The sequence below is a fragment of the Hydra vulgaris genome, chromosome 02 (assembly GCF_038396675.1).
Source record: "Hydra vulgaris chromosome 02, alternate assembly HydraT2T_AEP".
Classification (NCBI taxonomy): domain Eukaryota; kingdom Metazoa; phylum Cnidaria; class Hydrozoa; order Anthoathecata; family Hydridae; genus Hydra; species Hydra vulgaris.
The window spans coordinates 20288814-20311805 of NC_088921.1; the positions used below are offsets into that span (position 1 = coordinate 20288814).

General features: G+C 26.5%; 1 protein-coding gene across 1 annotated transcript in view; it reads left to right on the plus strand.

Moving 5' to 3' along the window:
- LOC100202945 (phospholipase A-2-activating protein) overlaps positions 1-12309 on the plus strand; it is a 90667-nt gene extending 78358 nt beyond the window's left edge. Inside the window, exon 30 of the mRNA XM_065790283.1 lies at positions 12107-12309. Within this exon, the coding sequence (XP_065646355.1) occupies positions 12107-12154 (48 nt within the window). The 3' untranslated portion in view covers positions 12155-12309. The remainder of the gene's footprint in view (positions 1-12106) is intronic.
- Positions 12310-22992: the final 10683 nt, after the last annotated feature.

Genomic DNA, 22992 nt, shown 5'->3' on the forward strand with positions numbered 1-22992 from the left:
TTCAGTACTAGAAATAAATCTTAAATTAGGCCTGAATTAATTAATAAGTTTTTAAATGAGACATCAACTCTTTTAAATGTTTTATTACTTCATAAATAAAACAATGAATTGAGTTTGTATTGTGTTGCAAATTATCCACGATGATACAAACACTTTTATATTTTGTCTTATTTTCTTCCTTATAGTAAGTAACAAAAGAATGCAATCATGCTTGACTGCTGTTCCAATGGAAACCTTGTACTGCATCTTGAATTAAAACTTTATTTTGCAGTGAAATCTGCATGTGAAAGTAAATTGCTAGTAATACTAAATTATGATTACTTAATATTATTTTTAGATGCTCCAAATATGCTACTTGAATTTTTACTATGTAGTGATGGTCTCTTAATTGGTCTATTTGTTGACAAGCTTTTTTAATAAAATTATCCACTAAAAGAACTTCTGAAACTATATCATGTTTATTATCAGCGTTTTGCCACTGATTAAAGCTGCTTTCTTCCATGCTGGGTTTATGAAACAAAGTAGTAAGTGTGTAAAGTGCATCAAAAGTAAATCAAAATTGAATTAGATTAAATGATGCACTTGCCGTTTGTTTTAATTACCATCTAAAAGGATATATTTAAATACAAATAATATACATAATATAAAAATATAAATTTATGTGAGTTTCATCACAACAAATAAATACGAAATAAAATAAGATAAATTTTATATATAAAATAAAGATATAAAAAGAACTTGCTTGTCTTTTATGCCACAACTTTTAAATGTTAAATGTGTATGTTTAGTAGCGTGTTTGTGCATTAAAGTACATCAATAATTTCATAGTTCTGATTTTGTAACTTCCCATGAGTACCGACGTTTTCGCATGTGTATCTTTTTTTTTTCTCTAAAATCATTGTAAAAGTCTATTAAAGTAGAAAAAAAGTTCTTATTTAAATCAATGTAGATCCTAGGTTACTTGTAGTTTGAAGTGAAGGCAACATTTCTTATGTTTTATTCGGAGCCATTTTTTAGAGTTCATAAGTTTTTACTGAATTGTATCTTATCAGTTAATTTCTCAAAATTTGGAAACCTACCATTTATAAAAACTAAAAAAGTATTTCTTTTCACTTCTTCAATTGCAAATTTTGTATATTGGCCCATTAAAAATCAACTTTCTACATTTGCAAACAAATTTTTTAGTCTTTTTAGGTAGCCATTATAAACATAATGTGATATTCTAAAGTTCAATGTCCAAGTTTTATTTAAGTAAGTCTAAAGTTGTATATAATAAAAAAAACTAAAAGGTTTTCTGAAATTTTGTTTTCAAAATATAGAGCTTCGAAGTATGAACAAAACATGTTTTCTCTACTAAAGTTTTTATTTTTGTAAAAATTAGAAATTTTAAATGACCATATCTCATGAACCACACAAATTGTTATGCTGAAATTTTTTTATGAATTGCTTTTCTTATTGATATAAACCAACCCACCAAGCTTCATTAAAATCTGAGGTCGTTTATGTTAAAACATTTTGGTCCATTTGGCATTCCATTTAATCGGACACTTTTTGCACAATCTGTATTGGCATCAGCCTCATTTTCCCATTTTCCAACCGATGGCATTTTAATATTTTCATCCTGCATTATGATAATAATTAAATAATAAATAAAGTAAACTTTATGCGTTACTTAAAATTTTTTTGATGAATTTTTATTTGACATGGCAATATTATTTATTCTTAAGATGAATTTTGACAAATAAAACAAAGATATCACCATAGTAATACCATATACGCTACTACTCTGGTGATTTTTTTATTTTGTTTCTCAATATTTTATAGAATATGTTTTAATGATATGTATGATTGCTTTGTGGAATTTGTTGCAAGATGTAGCTTAAGGTACCTTTGAAAAGTAATGCCATCAGCATAATCTCTTGCAGTACATCATTAGGCAAAACAAGATGGCATGTCTGTTTTTGGAAATATGAGGCGTTTGATACTTTAATTTATGCATATATATATATATATATAAATATATATATATATATATATATATATATATATATATATATATATATATATATATATATATATATATATATATATATATATATATATATATTTGTATGTATGCATGTATGTATGTATGTATGTATGTATGTATGTATGTATGTATGTATGTATGTATGTATGTATGTATGTATGTATGTATATATATGTATACATATATATATATATATATATATAATATATATATATATATATATATATATATATATATATATATATACATAATGGGTGATGCGGAAGTTATCGGACAAAATAAAAACGTCAATAACGTATTTATAAATAAAAAAACAAACTACTATTATATTTTTTTTAAATAAAGCATTTATCTTTTAATACAAATATATTATTTTTTATATGAAAAAACACCACCATCTGCAATTGATCTCAATTTTACTATGACGCCTTTCATATGCGACTGTAAAAAGTTTAAATCAATTTCTTGTAGTTTTAGTTTAATGCGATCAATCAAAACTTGCTCTGTTGAAGCTTGCCAATCTCCCTCGTAAACCTTCTGTGCCAAATGTCCCCAAAAATTTTCAATTGGTCCTGCTTGAGGCACATTTGGGCGATTGGATTCTTTATCAGCGTAATAGACATATTGGTCCATCCAATTTAGAGAATCTTTAGAATAATGAGAACTTGCTAAATCTGGCCAAAATAAATAGTTAAAGTCTCCATGATACTTGTGAATAAATGGAAGAAGTCGTTTTTCTAAACATTCATTAATATAGATTGATGAATTGATCGCTACAGCCTTGGAAGTGCAAAACAAAGGCTCGGACATACCACTGTTAGATATGGCTATCCACATTAATAATTTTTTTGGAAATTTCTCTTTTCCTATAAAACGAACACTTTCTGGGCATGTCTTTTTGTTGTTTGTGTAGTATCCAGAATTTCCAGGCATGTTGTCCCCTGCAAAACAAAAGTATTTTTCGTCATCGATGACTAGAAGCGATTTTGTGTTATAGAGTTGGTTAACTAATTTCCTGCTTCTTTTCTTTTTTTTTATTTGTTGTTCTATAGTGTATTTTAAAGTCTTTTCACGTTTTCTATATTTAATATTCATTTTTTTTAACTGACGATAAATTGTCGATTGATTTACACCGAATTTAATAGCCGAATTTTTCTCTGACTGACCCCTTTTCGATTGTTGACAAGTCTCGTTAATTCGGCTTTCTTTTCTCTAGTCCAGGATGTTGGACGACCAGGGTGCTTTCTATCAGAAAACGATTGAACAGTTTCAAGTCTTTTTAGGTTATCATATATTGTACTTCGAGCAAATCTTTCCTTTTCAAAATGATTTATGATTTTTTTTTTTTTATATTAGGTTTATTTACAAAAAACATTTTTAGTCGCTTTCGAAAAAGTTCTCGCTCAGCTGCATTTAACCTCATTTTAAATAATTGTGTTTTAAATAGTAAAGATTATATTTTATAGAATGTTTATACCTACGCATAAAACCACACAAACTAATTATTATGCTCAAATAATGAAATTAGGATTTGTCCGATAACTTCCGCATCACCTGTTACATACATACATACATATATATTAGGGTGCATCAAATGCCCCATATTTTTAAATGCAGATATGTACCTATTCTTAAAACTTTCTATTGGTTTTCACAAGCAAAAAATATAAAACGATTTAAATTAAAAAAAAAAATTTTAATGTATAACATTTTGGATTTTGAAAGAAGCGAAATTTTATGAAAATTTCATAAATACTTTTCTTTTTTTAATAAAAGCACTTAAAAATTTTGTTTTATTTTTCATTAAAAAATAATAATTTTTATGCATTAAAACTGTTATTAAATATATATGTATATATAATAAATTTAAATAAATATATATGTAAATTAAATATATAATATATAATTTATATATATTATATATACATATAGAACCCCGAAAAAAATTTTTCTAACAAATTTAAAATCCAGTGTTATTTTATATATATACATATATATACAGTGCTATATATATATACATATATATATATATATATATATATATATATATATATACATATATATATATATATATATACATATATATATATTTATATATATATATATATATATATATATATATATATATATATATATATATATATATCATATATATATATATATATATATATATACATATATATATATATATATATATATATGTATATATATATATGTATATATGTATGTATATATATTTATGTATGTATATATATATATGTATACATATATATATATACATACATACATACATGCATGCATGCATACATAAGAACTGTGATCACCATCAAAACGTACTATGCATGGCCAATAGTGTTGTTGTACATCTCTATTTCATTATCAAGGCATATTATAGATATTAAATCTACTCATAGTCTATACTTAGACTTTTTCAGTTTAGTTTAGTTAAAATAGTATGATTAAAGAAAGAGATAAAACTTGTTTTATTGAAAAATCTATTTAAATATTACATATAATTGAATAAAATCTACACAAATTTCTTCTCTTTTTCATCACCTTTTTAAAATGGAGCGTATTCTAGTCAAACACTATTCCATTAAATGAAGTTTCTTTTGCTCCATTGAATACAAGTAAAAAAGCTGTAAAAAAAAAAAATGTATTAAAAAAAAATCAAAAAAGGCAGACTTGAAAAAAATATAATGAATTAAAAAGTGTTACAACTTATTATAGCTTTTACAACGCCATATAAATTAGTGTTTTTAAATATATTTTTCCATCTTTGCCCTTCATATCCACGGAGGCCATAAAATTTTTCAAAAACATTCTGAATTTTTAAAAGATAATTTAACTGTTAGACAGGGCTGTCCCGAAGTGGTCTCTCTTGGAGGAGGGGGGGGGGAGGTGTTGTATGTATTTTTTGCCAACTAGAGACAAACACACACAAAAAAAAGGTCCTTATATTTGCAATTTACCAACTATAGTTCAAAACTTGCTAAAAGTGTCAACTTAAATGCTTATATGACAGCTTTGGGGGTGGTGGGACACCCGCCACACCCCCCGTTCGGGACGGCCCTGCTGTTAGATGATTTTTAAGAATTTTTTCATATATTTAATTTAAATTAAACAACCTTTTTTCAAAATTAATTAATAATCAAAATATTAAACTTTTCTAATATTGAAATATATCTATCGGGGTGGCCACATAAAATTTTCATAAGAAAAATAGGATATGGGGCTTGAACAGGGGTCAATAATGTCATTTTTTATGTTAAATAGCATGCATTTGCTAAAGCAATTTTTTACAATCCCTTGCACATTCAGGCGTTAACCAGTTTTGCAGACCAAGAATGGGTATTTTGAACATTATACTTCCATCAAGAAATAAAAAAGAGGAGTTAAATAGGAGCTTTGATCAAATTTTTAAATTTTTTAGGGGATAATAGTGGATTTTAGACGTGGCCTTTGAAAAAAGAGGGCTTTGAAGGATTTTAGAGGAGCTGTGGTTACCCTGATTAAAAATGATGTATGAGTCCAATACTGTTTTTGATTACCTCCAGCATCATTTTGTGTATTCCATCTTTTGAAGACGTTCTACCAACTAATTGTAATTGATTTATCTGTAAAAAATATGAAGTAATTCTAATATTAAATTTGTGGAGATAAATCATATTGTGAAAAAAACCACACAAGTGGAAATCTGGATGCAAAATTTAAAAAAAAGATATATATATAAATATATATTTACCTATAGATTTGATCAATGAAAAACTGGAGGTCAGGTGCATTGACACTTCATCTAAATTTTTGATAACTGAAACTGTAAAATATAATTACTAATTTATGGTATAAATTATAAAAACATTTTTATTTTTAGGTATAAAAGTTGAAATTTATAAAATCCAAGCACATAATATGTAATAGCAAAAGTAATACTTAAGAAATAATCAGGAAATAATCTTTGTTTACGTTTTCTTTTTTCGTAAATAGACATTCTCATTATCACATTTGTCTTTTGTAGTTGTGAATTCAAATTTTTCACAATCCTGTTTGCTTTCTGTGGAGTTATATGAATAGTTATATGAATAGTTATGTATTTTGTATCAACAAAATTACTCTTCCTAATAAAATTATTTAAAAAATAATAATTGTAATATATAGATGTAATACCTGAAGAGAATTTTGTTTTTATTTGTGGAAACTTCAGCCAATTCTTCTCAGCATTTTAGTGCAGTCAATGCTTTGGTACCTGGAGGCCAATAAAGAGTTTTATCACTATCCAATTATATGGAATTACACCTTCTTCTCTTTGTAAATCTTTACTCCAAACAGCTCCTTTCCACATATTTGATTTTCAAAATATTATATGAACTAATAAAAAAATGAAGAAACCATAATATAAGTGTACTAACAGGCCTAGTTAAACAAGCTAAATCTTGACATTTTATGACCATGATACTTGCTAAACAATAATATTAGTAGACATTATTATCAAAGATAAGGTTTTCTTTATTTAATAAATTTATTATATTTTAAATTAATTTTTATTAATATATTTATTATTTTATTATTATGCAGAGGAAAATAATGAAAAAATCCCAGGTTGCTAAAATATAAATATCTACATAAGAGTAATACAGAATATTGAACAAAAATAGATAATATTCATTATTAATATAAAATATAATATAAGGTATATTATAAAACTACACACAACAATATCTAAGTTTGATTGATAATATATAAGCAACAAAAATTAAAAAAGAAAACATCTTGATAAATAATAAATTATCATTCAAACAATTTTAAAGACCAAAAAATAACTTGTAACTTAATTTTTACTCATTTTATTACTGGTATACAAAAAGCTGTTTCTGCAGATAGCAGAAGACTTCTGCTATCAGTATAGCTAACAGCTCGTTTACACATTCACGTGAACAGCAACGCTCTACTGCCATTTCGCCAGTTTATGATTAAGAGAAACATCGTTTTTTTCAATATCTTCTGAGAAAAACACAGTGTCATTGTCACTTTGAGACAAATAATCATAAAGAAATTCTTCACTTTCATAATCGGTTTTTCGAATTTTTGTCTTCTTCTACTTGACTGATGTTTTGTGTAAACTTTGAATCGTCATTATTTTTCTTGAGTTTCTTTTCTTCGCTACTAGAAGATGATTCTGCCAGAGCTAGAACATTAGAGCATTTTCGCAAGTTTCTTAAATAAGCCATTAACTTCTTTTATCGTAAAAACAAGTAGAAATTTGAATACTAAATAAAACGTTATTGAAATTTAAAAATTCAAAAGTTCACACATAAACACCTGTGAGTTGCATATTATATTAAACTATTGATTTAATTACTTTTTCGCTTTGAATAGTTTTATTAAATCAACGTACGGTTTTTTTATAAGTTTTTTTGTCAACGTTGATTCAACGTTGAATCAACGTTAAATAAACAACGTGTAAACGGTAACGTTGTTTTAACGTTGAGACAACGCTTCAATCAAATTTCAACGTTGAGACAACGTAGAGATGCCAGCTGGGTACACACATACACACACATACATACATACATACATACATACATACATACATACATACATACATACATACATACATACATACATACATACATACATACATACATACATATATATATATATATATATATATATATATATATATATATATATATATATATATATATATATATGTATATATGTATATAAAGCGGTGGCCAAAAATTAAAGACCACTCTTTTTTTTTTCAAAATTTATATTTAACCTTAGTATAATTTTATTTTGGAAAAAGGTATCAAAAAAAGAAAAACATTTTTAGAAAGAATTTTTATTGTATTTTATATTTATTATAAAAGAATTTATAATTTTTTTACAAAATAATGTTAAAAAATTAAAAAACTGACTAGTAAAAAATATAAAAAAAAAAATTGGACAAAATTTTAAGACCAGTTTCCAAAATATTTCAAAAAGCAATAAAAAAATAATTTAGAAACGTGTTGTTCCTCCATTTGTTTTCAAGCACTCTTGTACTCGTTCTGGCATTGAATTCATTAAAGTTTTGATAACTTCATCAGGCACATTTTTCAAATGATGAGAGATTTCAAATCTTCCAAATTGTAAAGTTGTTCTTTACCAAGCTTGTGATCAAGCCACGACCATAAATTGTCTATTGGATTCAAGTCTGGACTACTGGCAGGCCATGGAAGCACTTGAATTTTATAAGAATTGAACCAATCGCTAACAACATGCGCTTTATGACACGTCGCATTATCTTGCTGGAAAATGAATCCATCTTGCAACTGCCATAAATTTCGATGTACCTTTCTTTGTTGAGTCTACCATCGAATAAATGAAAAACGTTAACTCCACAGGCACTCGTACAGGCCCAAATGCCTATTGAACCACTGTCTTGTTTTTTTTGTTTCAAAATGCATGATTCATCGAACCGTTCGCTTGAAAGTCTACGCAACATTACGCGACCTTTTCTGTTGTCTACCTAAACGTTCATTTCATCACTAAAAACCACACGGCTCCACTGATCTGTTGACCAACTTTTATGTAGTTTGCATCACTCTTTCCTGGCAAATTTTTGTTTTTTATTTGAGCGTGGTTTTTTTGCAGCAGCACGCCATAAATAATTTAAATTGTGGAGGACCCTTCGCACAGTTCTAGAGCTTGCTTTCAGACCATTTGACAGTGTCCATTTCGTAGACAAGTCTGTAGATGATGCTTGTCTGTTTTCTTTCCTTAATTTCACTAACGAGCGAATATCACGGTCATTTGAAATTTTATTGCGTCCAGTCTTATGACGATCATTAATTGACCGGGTCTTTCTGTATCGTTGAATTATGTTAATAATGCAAGAGTGAGACCTTCCGAGCTTTTCTGCTATTTGTCTGATGCTATAGCCTTCTTCTTTTAATACAAGAGCCGCGTATCTGTCTTTTTCTTCGATCTTTGCACGCATTTTTGCAATATTTTTATATCCTTATTGCAATTCAAAAATTAAATGTTTATTTGATATCGAAACTCAGGTTTCGACATTTTATTTTATAGCCAACGTAATTAGCAATTAAGAGAGTTAAAAAAAATAATGGATTATTATTTTTAATAAGTGCAAATTAAAGATTTGAAAGTGGTCGTTAAATTTTGTCCAATTTATTTAAAGAAGATTTATAAGTACTCATCAGTTTTTTAATAAGTTAAACGCTATTTCATTAGAATTAGATTAAAAAAATTATACCACTTTAATCCGTATGTTTTAATTAACAAGATATTAAAAAAAAAAATTTAATATGTCAATTAGAATCTTCTTAATTTTAATTTAAAGATTAAGAAAGCAACTAAAAAATGAGTGCTCTTTAATTTTTAGCCGCCGCTGTATATATATAGATATATATATATATATATATATATATAAATATATATATATATATATATATATATATATATATATATATATATATATATATATATATTTATATTTATATATATATATATATATATATATATATATATATATATATATATATATATATATATATATATATATATATATATATATATATATATATATATATATATATATATATATATATATATATATATACAGTATGCGTCAAAATTCTTCATACCCTATCATAAAATATGTTGTAGCAATAAAACAAAAACCAAATTGTTAAAAATAATTTTAATTGAAATTTAAAAAATGTTTGTTGTAGCAACTATTAACAATATTAACTATAATATTTAAAAAATTAAATCTTGTTTTTAAAAAAAGTAAAAATTATTTAAAAAATGAGATATTAGGAAGCGTCAAAAGTATTCATACCTCTCAAAGTTTTATTTAGTATATTCGAGTTTTTTGTTTTATTTGTTAATTAATGTTTAGTATGAATTCCTTGGGCATTGATAACTGCTTGCAAGCGGCGAAGGAATACTATCAACTAAGTTTTGTAAATAGTTTGAAGGAATATTATGCCAAGCTGCCTCTAACGCTAAAAAGAAGATTTGTTTGTTGATACTGTGCTCATCCTTATTAACTTTGCCATCCAAATAATGCCACAAAGTTTCAATTGGGTTGATATCTGGACTTTGCGCAGGCCAATCCAACAATTCTATTTCATTCTCTTCGAAATATATTTTGGTAATTTTACTGTTATGTTTCGGATCATTGTCTTGTTGGAACGCAAACTGATCCGTTAATCCTAATTTATTGACGGAGGGCATAAGGCTGTTTCGCAAAAATATTTACATATCCAGCTCCTGTTAATTTTTCTTCAATTTGAACTAAGTTACCAACTTAGTTATAACTAAAACAGCCCCAAACAAGTACATTACCACCTTCGTCACCACATTACCACCTCCGTGTTTGATGGTTGCTTTTATAGTTTTTTTGTCGAAGGGTTCTTTTCCTTTCCATACATTTTTTTTTTTTTGAAATCCTTTAGTTCGAATTTACTTTTATCAGACCATAAAACTAATTTCCAGAAACCTAGTGTCTTTGAAAAGTACTTTTTTGCAAAAGCAAGGCGTTTAGTTTTAGTTTTTCTCGGAAAGAGTTTTTTTGTAACGCGGGATCCATAAAACCCTGCAGAGCGAAGTCTACGTTGTATTGATCGTTTAGAAACATTCACGTTTAGTTTCTTTTTAATAGGTCTGGCAGAAATAACAGGCTCTCGCTTTACTTCTCGTACAATAAGCCTATCTTCTCGAGATGTTGTTTTTAGTGGGCGGCCTGAACGTGCTATACTTTGCACACTTTCAGTCTTTTTATATGTTTGTGTTATTGATTGTACCGTTGCCTTGCTTTTGTTATATTTTTCAGCAATTTTTCTATTAGCGAAGTCTCTTTCATGATCATCAACAATCATTTGCCGTATGTCAACACTAATTTCGTTGGTCTTAGGCATTTTAGAAAACTTTTGACATGAATCAAAAGGAGAAGTTATTTAAATATTTAAAATTTTACGTCTGTAGTGTAGACAAACAAAATTAAATAACTTACCAGCATAAACAATTAACTTATAGCGCTAAATAATTCAATAGGTATGAATACTTATGTCGTATTGAAAATTGCACTTTTTATGTTATATACTAAATATAACCAAACAAAATAACATCTTAATTATCACCACACCAACTTCAAGTTGAAGAAAAAAGTTAGATAAGAGTTTTTTACTAATTTATATATATATATATATATTATATATATATATATATATATATATATATATATATATATATATATATATATATATATATATATATATATATAAAGAAATTAGTAAAAAATCATTTAACAAAAATTTTTTTTATTTAACACTGTGTTTCATAAATAAAGACTCATCAGAAATCATCAGGTTTCAACTCATCAGATTTCTGATGAGTCTTTATTAATGAAACACAGTGTTGAATGAAAAAAAATTTTGTTAAGTGATTTTCTACTAATTTCTAATTGCTCTGTTCTTTTAAGAACATTTAGCACTCTATTTTGTAGAATACATTTTAAAGTTGTTTAAATGTATATGTATATATATATATATATATATATATATATATATATATATATATATATATATATATATATATATATATATATAAATATATATATGTATAAATATATATATATATATATATAAATATATAAATATATATATGTATAAATATATATATATATATATATATATATATATATATATATATATATATATATATATATATATATATATATATATATATATATATATGTATATATACACACATATATATACACACACATAGACGAGAAACAAATTACACTTTAATTTAAAACAAAATAATACTAAAGAATACGAAGGAATACAAAAGAATACTAATAACACACTATATATTGAAAGAAAACACCATACAGATAATTTTTTTAAATTATACTTTTGTATGGAAACTTTTTCTGCACCCTGTATATATTGATATATACATATATATGCATATATATATTTATTTACATATTAACTTTTTTAAATGATAAGCGTCATTTTAACATGGTTGACTTGTTTATTCATTTCTTTACTTATTTAGCTTCAAGAATGCTGTAAAGTGGTCGTGCAAATCCTCGATAATAGTTAACATATTCGTTTATGCGCAACTACGGGTCGATCAACGAAACGTTGATGTTACTTCAAAAGTTTAACTTATAATTAGACCAATGTTTATTTAGAGAGGATTTTAAAAGTTATTCCACGAAGTAAAATGTTTTAAAATGAAATATTGTAAATATTACATGTTTTATGTTGAATTAATGAAAATTACTTTGCCGCGTAATCTAAAATAAGTTTATACGTCTCATTACAAAAATACGCCAAATTACAAAAAGTGGTTTCTTTTTAATGCCAAAAACAAAACAAAAATTATAAATATATATATATATATATATATATATATATATATATATATATATATATATATATTTATTTATTTATTTATAGCCAAAATAAAGCCTTAAAAATAATATATTTTCAGTATAATAACTTTAAATCTAATGTGCTATGCCTAATCTCCAATATATTAAAATTAAGCGACCTTGTGGTGTTCCTTAACTGCCATTTTGTCTGGAATTATCATCACAAAAACCTTACCCTGTCATTCAACAATTTCTGTACAAGCACAAATTATCACTATCCTTTTCGCTTCATCAGTAGCTTAAATTTAGTTGTTTGACACCATTCTGTTAAATATGAAAATAAATCTATTAAATATCAATGTCTGATAGATTGATATTTAATGGAACAAACTACTTCCTGATCTAAAATCTCTGAATACAATCTCTGAATTCAAAATCAAGCTTTTTAATTATTTGTTAAAACAAAATGCAATTAAACGTTTCTACAAATAAATATTGAAATTCTTTATTATATATATATCAATTCGTGATCCTTCAGTTTTTAGTTTGATATTTTTAACATTTTGATATCCATCTGCTTCCTCTGGTTTACTATATGCCATTTTTAAACTTTTTATTAAATTTTTCATTCTAATATTATTAATATTAGTACCAATATTTTGGCATTCTTTATTTATCAATCGATTAATTTATCTCTTTTCATTCAACTATTCTCTACAGCAACAACAAAAGTACGAAACTTTTGTTGTTGCTGTCATTTACTAAATCTTTGTTGCTGCTGTTATTTACTGAATCTTTGTTGTTGCTGTTATTGTCTTTATTACGAAATTCTCCTTTTATTATAATTATTGTTTTGTTACTATTATTGTTATTATTATTATTGCTGTTATTGTTATTATTGTTCTTATTACAATTATTACTGATACTATTATTACTATCACTACTATTGTTATTATCATTATTATTATTATTAATTTTATCATTGACTAAAACGTTATGTTGTATATTCAGGTATTTACTTTATATTAGTACTTGTACTATTGTAAATTTTTTTGAAATATTGTAACTTATTTCGAAATATAATATTTGATTTGATATATATATATATATATATATATATATATATATATATATATATATATATATATATATATATATATATTATAGCTGTTAAGTTTTAAAAATGAGTTTTTGGAGTAAGTAGTACATCTAGGTCGTCCGTTATATATAGGGTAGAGCGGGTCATATAGGGACACTTAAGAAACAAATGCTAGTTGCAGATAAACTAATCATAGTTGATACTGTTTTTCAAAAAATAAACTGTGTCAAGTATGATTAGTTTTTAAATTCCTAAAATTTATTGATTTAAGAAGAAAAAAAAATATTTAAAAATAAGACAAGCAAAGTAATGAAACTCTCGACTAGCAATACTTTTATATTTTGCAAGTAGGTGGGGCAAAACGGGATATTTAAAATGCAGCATTTATTCGTCAATTGTAAAGCTTTCAAAATGATGAAAAACAAAGTCTATCTATAGTCTAAACATGTTCAGACATTAAACTCTCTCTCAAAAATGTCACAAACCCATAGAAACTACACGCCCTTACACCCATATACCATAAATAAGAAATAATATACCATAAAAAAGAAACGGGAATTGCAAAAAAAAATTTTTTATGGTGTTTTATTACAAAATACCTCCGCTCTAATCTAACTTATATATTATTAAATTATTAATATTAATAAAAAACTACTACTAAATTTGAAATTAAACAAACTTTATGGATCACATAAATCATACAAAAAATATCCTAAAACTATTAGGCAACATTTTTAATGAGCTGGCTTATGTAGAACAAAAACATGTCATACGTCATCAGCAGCTTTTATAGTTCTTTTTTACTCACAGCTAAAAGCTCCTTTCATCTCATCTTGGATAATAGATCTTTCTTATATCATTTCTTACCTTCTTTGTTTACACTAAACACCAATAATAATCAAAGTTAAATTATAAAAATAAGAATTTCTTTGAATATATTACTAAAATTGCTTTTCTAAATAAAAAGAATAAAATTTAGAATGAAAATAAAATCATCAAACTGTAAACAGCATCACGAAGTAATTATTTCATTATATAAATAACTTGTCCCGATATGCCCCACAAAAGTCATTTTACTGAAATTAATACTATTCAAAAATTTCAATTCCAAATATTTTTTAAAACCAGATTCTAAAAGAGGATAAAAATATTGTCTGAAAAAACAAACTTTTTATAAATAAAGCAACTTTGCAATAGTTAAGGTGGTTTACCAGGAAATAAATTTTTTTTTGTCAAATTGAATTTTTTTCTTCAGAATATTAAATAAAATAGTTCCAATAGCGAAATTTAGTTACAAGTTATGAAAAAAAGTTAAAATTTTTGAAATTTTTTATAAAAAACATCAAATTTTAGCCGAAAAATGCATTAAACTGTACACGACAAAATAAATTATCTTTTTCTTTCGAAATTTTGCACAAATAGTTTTGCTTATATTATCTAGTTCCTGAACTAAAATGAAGTTCATTGCACAAGTAGAAAGGCCAATTGTTAAAATTTGCTATAACCTATACCACTTTTCAGGGGGTCTACATGAAAAAATCATAAACAATCAATAACACTGTAAATAGAGCACCTTATGTCTTGATTTTAATTCAGTCTCCAGATCTAAGTTATAACTGCAAATGCTGAAAATTTCAGCTCCATATCTTGAACCGATCTGGAAATATCTTGTTCCATGTAAAGGTAAATAGCAAAGAATGACATATTGAGAAAACAGCATTCTAAAAATATAAAGATAAAAAACAGTCTAAAAATTTCCAAAAGCATACGATTTTTTAGCTTCAAGTTCTTGTTCTTTATCAAACCAGCCTTTAGATAATCCCCTTAATTGAGTTCTTCTTTTTTTAATAAAAGTTTTTTCTTTTCTCTCCATATTACTAACACGACGCTTGTCCTTTTTCAATGAACCGGTTGCAGCCTTACCACTGTGTGGTATATTTAAATACTCAAAAACGCGTTTAAGACCAGATGTTCCTTCATTAAAACTCAATATAGCTGAATTCACTCCAATTTCAAGGGTAGCTTTCTTCACAAACACATTTTTGGGACACCTAGACCAAATTACATTATTGATCCCTTCATTGCAATTTTGTGTTTCTCCATGAACACACTTTTTCAATAATTGGTCATCACTTAAATCATTGAAATCACTTAATATAATATCATGAACTCATATTGGTAGAATAACTTTTGGTTTATAATTGTCATTTCCCTGGTCATCTTCTGATTTTTTCCACTTACTACAACTATTAGGTCCTACAGGACATAAAACATGGCGTTGTGATTGACTGTTGAAATTGGTACAATGAAAAAGTACTGCTCTAATGTTCTTTTTCATTTGGTATATCTTTTGTGTATCATTTAATTTTCAATTTTTAGCAGTTTGGCGAATAGCCATTCCAAAATAGTTCTGGATGATATTCACTGCCCATTCTGTCAGATTATTTTTTTCCAGTTAACTTTAGCCCTCCATGTTTCTCTTTATGACGATTACGGAGACGGGTTCCAATTCTTTTCTGAATGTGTCCAATGCACTCTAACTTTTCTGGTTTGATATCATACTCAGCGTAAGGATCACTTGCTACTACATAATTAAAAGAAGAGGTGTCCCCATCTCCAAGATAGTACTTATATATGAGTCCATACAGTTCCAATGAGCGTTGAAAGATATTAAGTGCACCAATCCTTTCGATTGCCCCTGACAAGTTTGTGTGGTTGAAAGAACAATTGCGATTTGTTTTCCAGTTTTCATATTTAGAATGTTGTTTTCTGTTGAACCAAATTTGACACCCTCTGCAATACTTGCTTAATACATCTGCATCAACACATCGACCGCTACTTATAGCAGTAACTACACCCTTAAGAGAAGAATGTCCTCGTTTCTGCCAAGTACCATCAAGAGAAACCTGGATTAATGGACCACCGGTAGTGGATTTTTCAACAGCATTTGCTTTAATTTCATTTGCAGCAAACTTCATACAATCTTTAGCAGCAGAATCATAAGCAGCTTGAATCAATTTATGATTATGTTGAAAAGCATTTACATTCATGCAACTCATATTTGTAATATTAGCGAAACGACTCATAGGTTCATGCCCTTGACCAATCTCACGAAAAGCAATAATCATTCTTAAGTTAATATAAAATGCACTCCTGCCTTTACTTTGTGTGCTTTTGTCCGCAGTATTACTTGTAAATTCATTTGAACATGATGTGCATTTGATTTTCAAACTGTGTAAAAATCCCATTCTCTTTGAATCATCATTTTGTATGGTTACTCCATTTTGACAATCTGGGCAGCTACCAACTTGCATTAATATTTCTTTGAGAATAAGAAAATACATAATTAAATTAAAATCATCTGAACACTGTTTTTCATTCAATTTAAATTTGCTAAGCTTTTTAGCACTACATGATTTTTTTAGTAAAGTTGTTGTTACTATTTCGATTTTCTTGCTTTTTGGAACTTGTTCCAAAAAGCAAGTAAATGATTTTTTTTATTTCCCATTACTTTTTATATTAGCTATATTTAAATAATAAAAGAACTAAAATCCATAAACAACTTCATTAGTAAAGGTAAACATAAATATAAAGTTTTGTCATTTATTCATCTCTTATATAATACTGAAAGTAAATGTAGTTTGTTTATTTATTTTTAATCTACGGTATAAAACAGACTTAACCATCATACTAAAATTCAATTTTTTGAAAAGTATGCCAAGTATACAAAAATTAGTCCAAAACAAGAAAGAAAAGTGTGTTGATAGGGGCCGTTGCTATGGAAAATTATTTTAACCACCTCGTTTAAATCTTAAAATAAACCTTTTGTGTTTATTTTTCTGAAAAACAGATTTCAGAAATGAATTCAGAGATAATTAATTATCTTAAAACAATCTAAACTGAAAATTTGAAAAATTTGAAAAATATAAACTTTATTTCCTGGTAAACCACCTTAAAGATAAATCTTTTGTTGTTGTATCGCTTAAGAAAATACGCAAACTCTGTTTTTCGCAAACTGATGCATTTTTGTACTTTTAATGCATTTTGGTTCTTTTAAAGTTGAATTTTTTTTACAATAATAAAGCGCAATGGTAGAAAATGTTTTATCAAGAAAAAATTTTGAAAATTTTTTTTTATCTGAGATATAAGGCTTCAGACATAACTGTCCTGTTATGCCCCACTGTCCCGATATGCCCTGCTCTACCATTAAAATCCTATTTTTGTTTCAGTTGGCACTTTCTCCATAGCAAATAGGAATACTACTAAAACATAAATCAGACTGTGATTCATTATGCTTATCCATAGTAATAGTTAACTAAAACTCTAAAACCATTATCATAAATACTACTTATATATAACAGGTGTTAATTTTAAAACATTCAAAACTCATCTCAGCTCGTTCTTAAACAAAATTTATTTCACGCAAAAGCATGTTTACATAGTTAACTTGTTAAAGCATGCTTCTGATAATAATGTTAGACATTTTGTTGATACTCTTTTTTTTATTTTTTTTTATTTATTCAAAATAAGTTTTACAATATAAGAATGAATAAAATACGTATAGTCAGAATTACAATTTTGTTAACGTTACAACAAGAACGCGGATACTCGCAGAAAATCATAAGATCTTGTCATCGAGAACCGCCTAAACAGATTTTAAATAATAAATAATCTTTTAATAATTCATAGACAAATATTCACACATAAATACAAATATAATTATTTATACATATTTAAACATACAAACATGTAAATAAATATACTTACACATCAATATATATATATATATACACATACAAATAATACGCACAAATACACATACATATATACGTATATATATATATATATATATATATATATATATATATATATATATATATATATATATATATATATATATATATATATATATATATATATATATATACATATATATATATACATATATATATATACATATATATATATACATATATATATATATATATATATATATATATATATATATATATATATATATATATATATATATATATATATATATATATATATATATATATATATATATACATATACATATATAAGTTAAGATAAAAGATTTCGTATATATAAATTACGATAAAATATTTCCTAAGAGTATTAATAAAAAACAAAACAAACTTAAAAATATATCAGAATGTTTTCAACTGAGAAAAGAATTTCTTTCAATTTTCTTTTAAATTAGAAAAAGTTCCATTCATGAGAGAAATCAAAAAGTTTTAACACTATTTTGTTCCATAAAAATGCTCCTCTAAATGAAATACAAAATTTACCAAAATTAGTTTTGAAAACTGGTTGAAGAATAAAATTTTCATTACGCAAATTGTATTTATTTTTAACTTTTAAAGAATATAAATTGTGAAAAGAAATTGGAGATGTGCGAAACTTACATTTAAACATAAATCACACACACTAAAAAAAAAAGGTAGAAATTTCTACCTTAGGGTAGGATATGTGATATACCCTTAGTAAGGTATAATTTTCTACCTTATAGGGTAGAAAATTATATTAAAAACAATTATTTGTCATACAATTTTCTAACTTAAAGGTATAATTTTCTACCTTATAAGGTAGAAAATTATACCTTACTAAGGGTATATCACATATCCTACCTTAACTAAAAATTTCTACCTTTATTTTTTAGTGTGCAATACATTAAAAATATTAAGTTGATATATATTAAGAATATTCATTTCATTTAAAAGAGGCTTAGCATGATAAAATCGATGTTTAAAATTAATAAGTCGTTCAACATGTTTCTGTTGGCGATAAAGTGATTCTAATTTAGTTTTACTTACACTACCCCAAGCCGCATTAGCATAGTTTAAATGGCAATGAATAAAAGAGTGGTAAAGCTGAATTAAAGTATGTTTATTTAGCATGTTTCATATTTTAAATAGCACTCCTATACTTTTGGAAATTTTAGAGGATAAGAATGTCATCTATAAAAAGAGCAGGCAATTCACTTGGTAGAAGATGTTTTTTGTAGTATGGATGAAAAAAAGACCATTTTGTTTTTTCAATGTTAAGAGAAAGCTTTTTTAATTTAAACCATTCTGAAATTTTAATTAATTCTATGTTCATACTTTGAAATAGGGTAATTATGTTACTATGAGATAGAAAAAATTCGTGTCGTCAGCAAACATAATTGTCATTAAATTAGATGCTTCATAAAGATCGTTTATATAAATGAGAAATAGGAGAGGTCCTAGGACAGACCCTTGAGGAACTCCGCATGTTACATCTAACAAGTTTGATTTCGATGATACGTCATAGTGAACAAATTGCTTTCTATTACTTAAATAACTTTTTAAAAGCTTCAAAATATTGCCAGAGATTCCATAATATTTAAGTTTTTTAAAAAGAATTTTATGATCTATCGTATCAAAGGCTTTAGACAAGTCAATAAAAATGCCTAAAGTAAATTTGGAACTTTCAAATGATTCAGTAATATATTGTGTTATTTGGAGTATAGCGTGTTCAATGGAGTTATTTTTTTTAAACCCATATTGATTTTTGTATAGGATATTATTTTGAGAAAGATGATTAAAAATTTTATTATAAAGAATTCTCTCTATAATCTTTGAGAAAACAGAGAGAACAGATATTGGACGGTAATTACTAACATTAAGTAAGTCTCCACCTTTAAATATTGGTGAAACTCTAGCTATTTTTAATTCATCAGGAAAAAATCCTTGTTGAATTGAACATTTAAATATTTTAAAAAGGATATTTTTTATGATATCATATGAATCAATGACAATGTTTCCATTGATATCATCAGGACCGACTGCTCTATTTAACTTTAGCATTTTAAAAGCTCTATCAAATTCATCAAAAGACAATTCAAAAGAATTTAGATAAGATATTAAAGGAAAACTACATCTGTTTATTGTTTTGTTTATGTTTGAAATTTTTTTTGCTAAATTTGGTCCAACTGAAGTAAAGAATTCATTCATTTTATTAGCTACCACTCCTGGATCATCAAATATTTTATTATCAATTTTAATAGCTTTAGGTAAAGAGCTAACTTTCAATTTCTTACTGCTTGTAATTTCTCTTAAAACTTGCCATGTTTGCTTTGAATTATCTTTATATTTTTCTAGTAAATTTATGTAGTATCTTTTTTTTAAATTTTTTCTTTGCATTTCAAATTTTTTAGCGTAATTCTTATAAATTGTTTTACTTTCTAATGTTCTCGTTTTTAAATACTTTATATACAACTTTTGCTTAACTTTAGAACTTTTTCTGAGATCTTCTGTAATCCATGGTGACGTGAAATATTTTTTTTTTTTAGTATTTTATGTTTAGGAAAATTAATATCATAAATTTCAAAAAATGTTTTTAGAAACGAATTATAAGCTAAATTAGCATCATTAGAATCTATATGTTTCCAATGAAGTAAAGATAATTGTTCCTTAAAAGCAGAGCAATTCGCTTCCGTAAAAAAACGTTTGATGAAAGGTTTATTATGGTGTAGAATTTTTTTGATGTTTTTGTTTATGGAGAAAAAAATTGGAAAGTGATCAGAGACGTCACTTTTAATAATACCTTTTTTTAAAGATAAGTTAAAAACGTCAGTTGTAATTATATTATCTTTTATAGAGGCTGATATTGATGATATTCTGGTAGGCTTATTTATTAACGGTATCGCTCCAATTTCGAAAATGTCATTGTAAAACTTTTTAATGTTAGTATTAGTGTGGTATTCAAAACAGTTTAAATTAAAATCACCAATTATGTAGTTTAATTTCTTTTCATCTGAACTTCTTTTAATTATATCATTATGTAAAAAGGCATTAAAATCCTCAATTACGCCATTTGGTGGGCGTTTTATTTAATATTTTTACATTTTATTTAATATTTTTTTTCTAATTTATTTAGAGCAGACATATTTTCTTTTTCTTCTGGAGTATATAATGTAAAATAAATTATTAGCATTATAAATACAGTATGCGACAAAAGTGTTTACATGTTTTTGAAAAATATTCTTTTTTAAAATAAATGATTGAAATACATGTTTATATATATATATTTTTTTTTTTTTTAAACATCTTCGCTTCCAACAAGGCTGCAAGCAGCCACTAATTAAAGTTGGAAGTTACTGTAAGAGAAAAGATGAAGATTGTAGAGCAAGATAACGATTGACGGACGATTTAAAAGATTGCAAATTATATGAATCAGGAAAGCAAGATGAAGGAAGCGAATTCCAAAGAGCTGATGTTCGAGGAAAAAAACTAGACGAATAAGCGTTTTTGGAGCACTTAGGAACAGTCACAGAAAAAGGATGACACTTAATTGAATGACGAGTAACACGAGAATGAATTTTAGTAGATGGCACAAGAGACGCTAGCTCTTTCGAGCAGTGCCCATTATAGTATTTGTAGAAAAGAGAAAGAGAAGCAACATTACGACGATGTGATAATGGTTGAAGGTTGGCTGCAAGAGCAGGTCCAACTATGTTTACAATGCGTTTTTGCACCTTGTCTAAAAGAGAAAGGGCATCATTAGAAGATCCGCCCCAGATATGGCAACAGTATTCCATACAAGGCCGGATTTGAGATTTATAGAGGTAGAGAATAGAATCCAGAGTCAGAAAGTGGCGAGCTCGATAAAGAGATGCAACCTTAGCAGATGCTAATTTTGCAACCGATTTGATATATGGTTTCCAAGAAAGATTGGAAGTAAGAGTTAATCCTAGAAGATGAAGAGTAGGTGACTCATCGAGTACATCACCGTTCATAAATATAGGAAGATCTAAATTATTGCGATAACGATTGGCTGAAAAAAATTGAGTTTTATCTGGATTAAAGTTCACCAGCCACTGTGAGCCCCATGCTGTAGCAGAAGTGAGATCCTTTTCAAGCTCAAATGCCCCCTCCAGGCAATCAGAGGGTGTTGGTTTCTTATCACGACAAGAATAAATGGTAGTATCATCAGCAAACAATGCCACCTTAGATGTGAGAATATCTGGAAGATCGTTAATGTAAATTAAAAAGAGTATAGGGCCAGGGATAGAACCTTGAGGAACCCCTGAAGTTACAGAATAAGAAGAAGAGTGTTGTCCATCGAGGACAACTTTTATGCTACGATTGGAAAGGAAGGATTCAATGATCTTAAAGATGTTGCCGGATACACCATAAGAAGAAAGCTTATGGAGAAGACCAGCATGCCAAACTTTATCAAACGCTTTTGAAATGTCAAGAGCGATGGCCTTAACCTCTCCACCTTCATCTAATGCACGATAAAACCTGTCAGTTATTACTGTTAGCAAATCAGCTGTAGAACGAGAAGATCGAAATCCATATTGATGGTCAGAGAGTAAGTTATTAGATTCAAGATGAGAAATTAAGTGTTTGTTAATTAAAGATTCAAAAACCTTGCTTATGATAGGAAGAAGACTTATGGGACGGTAGTTAGACGAAT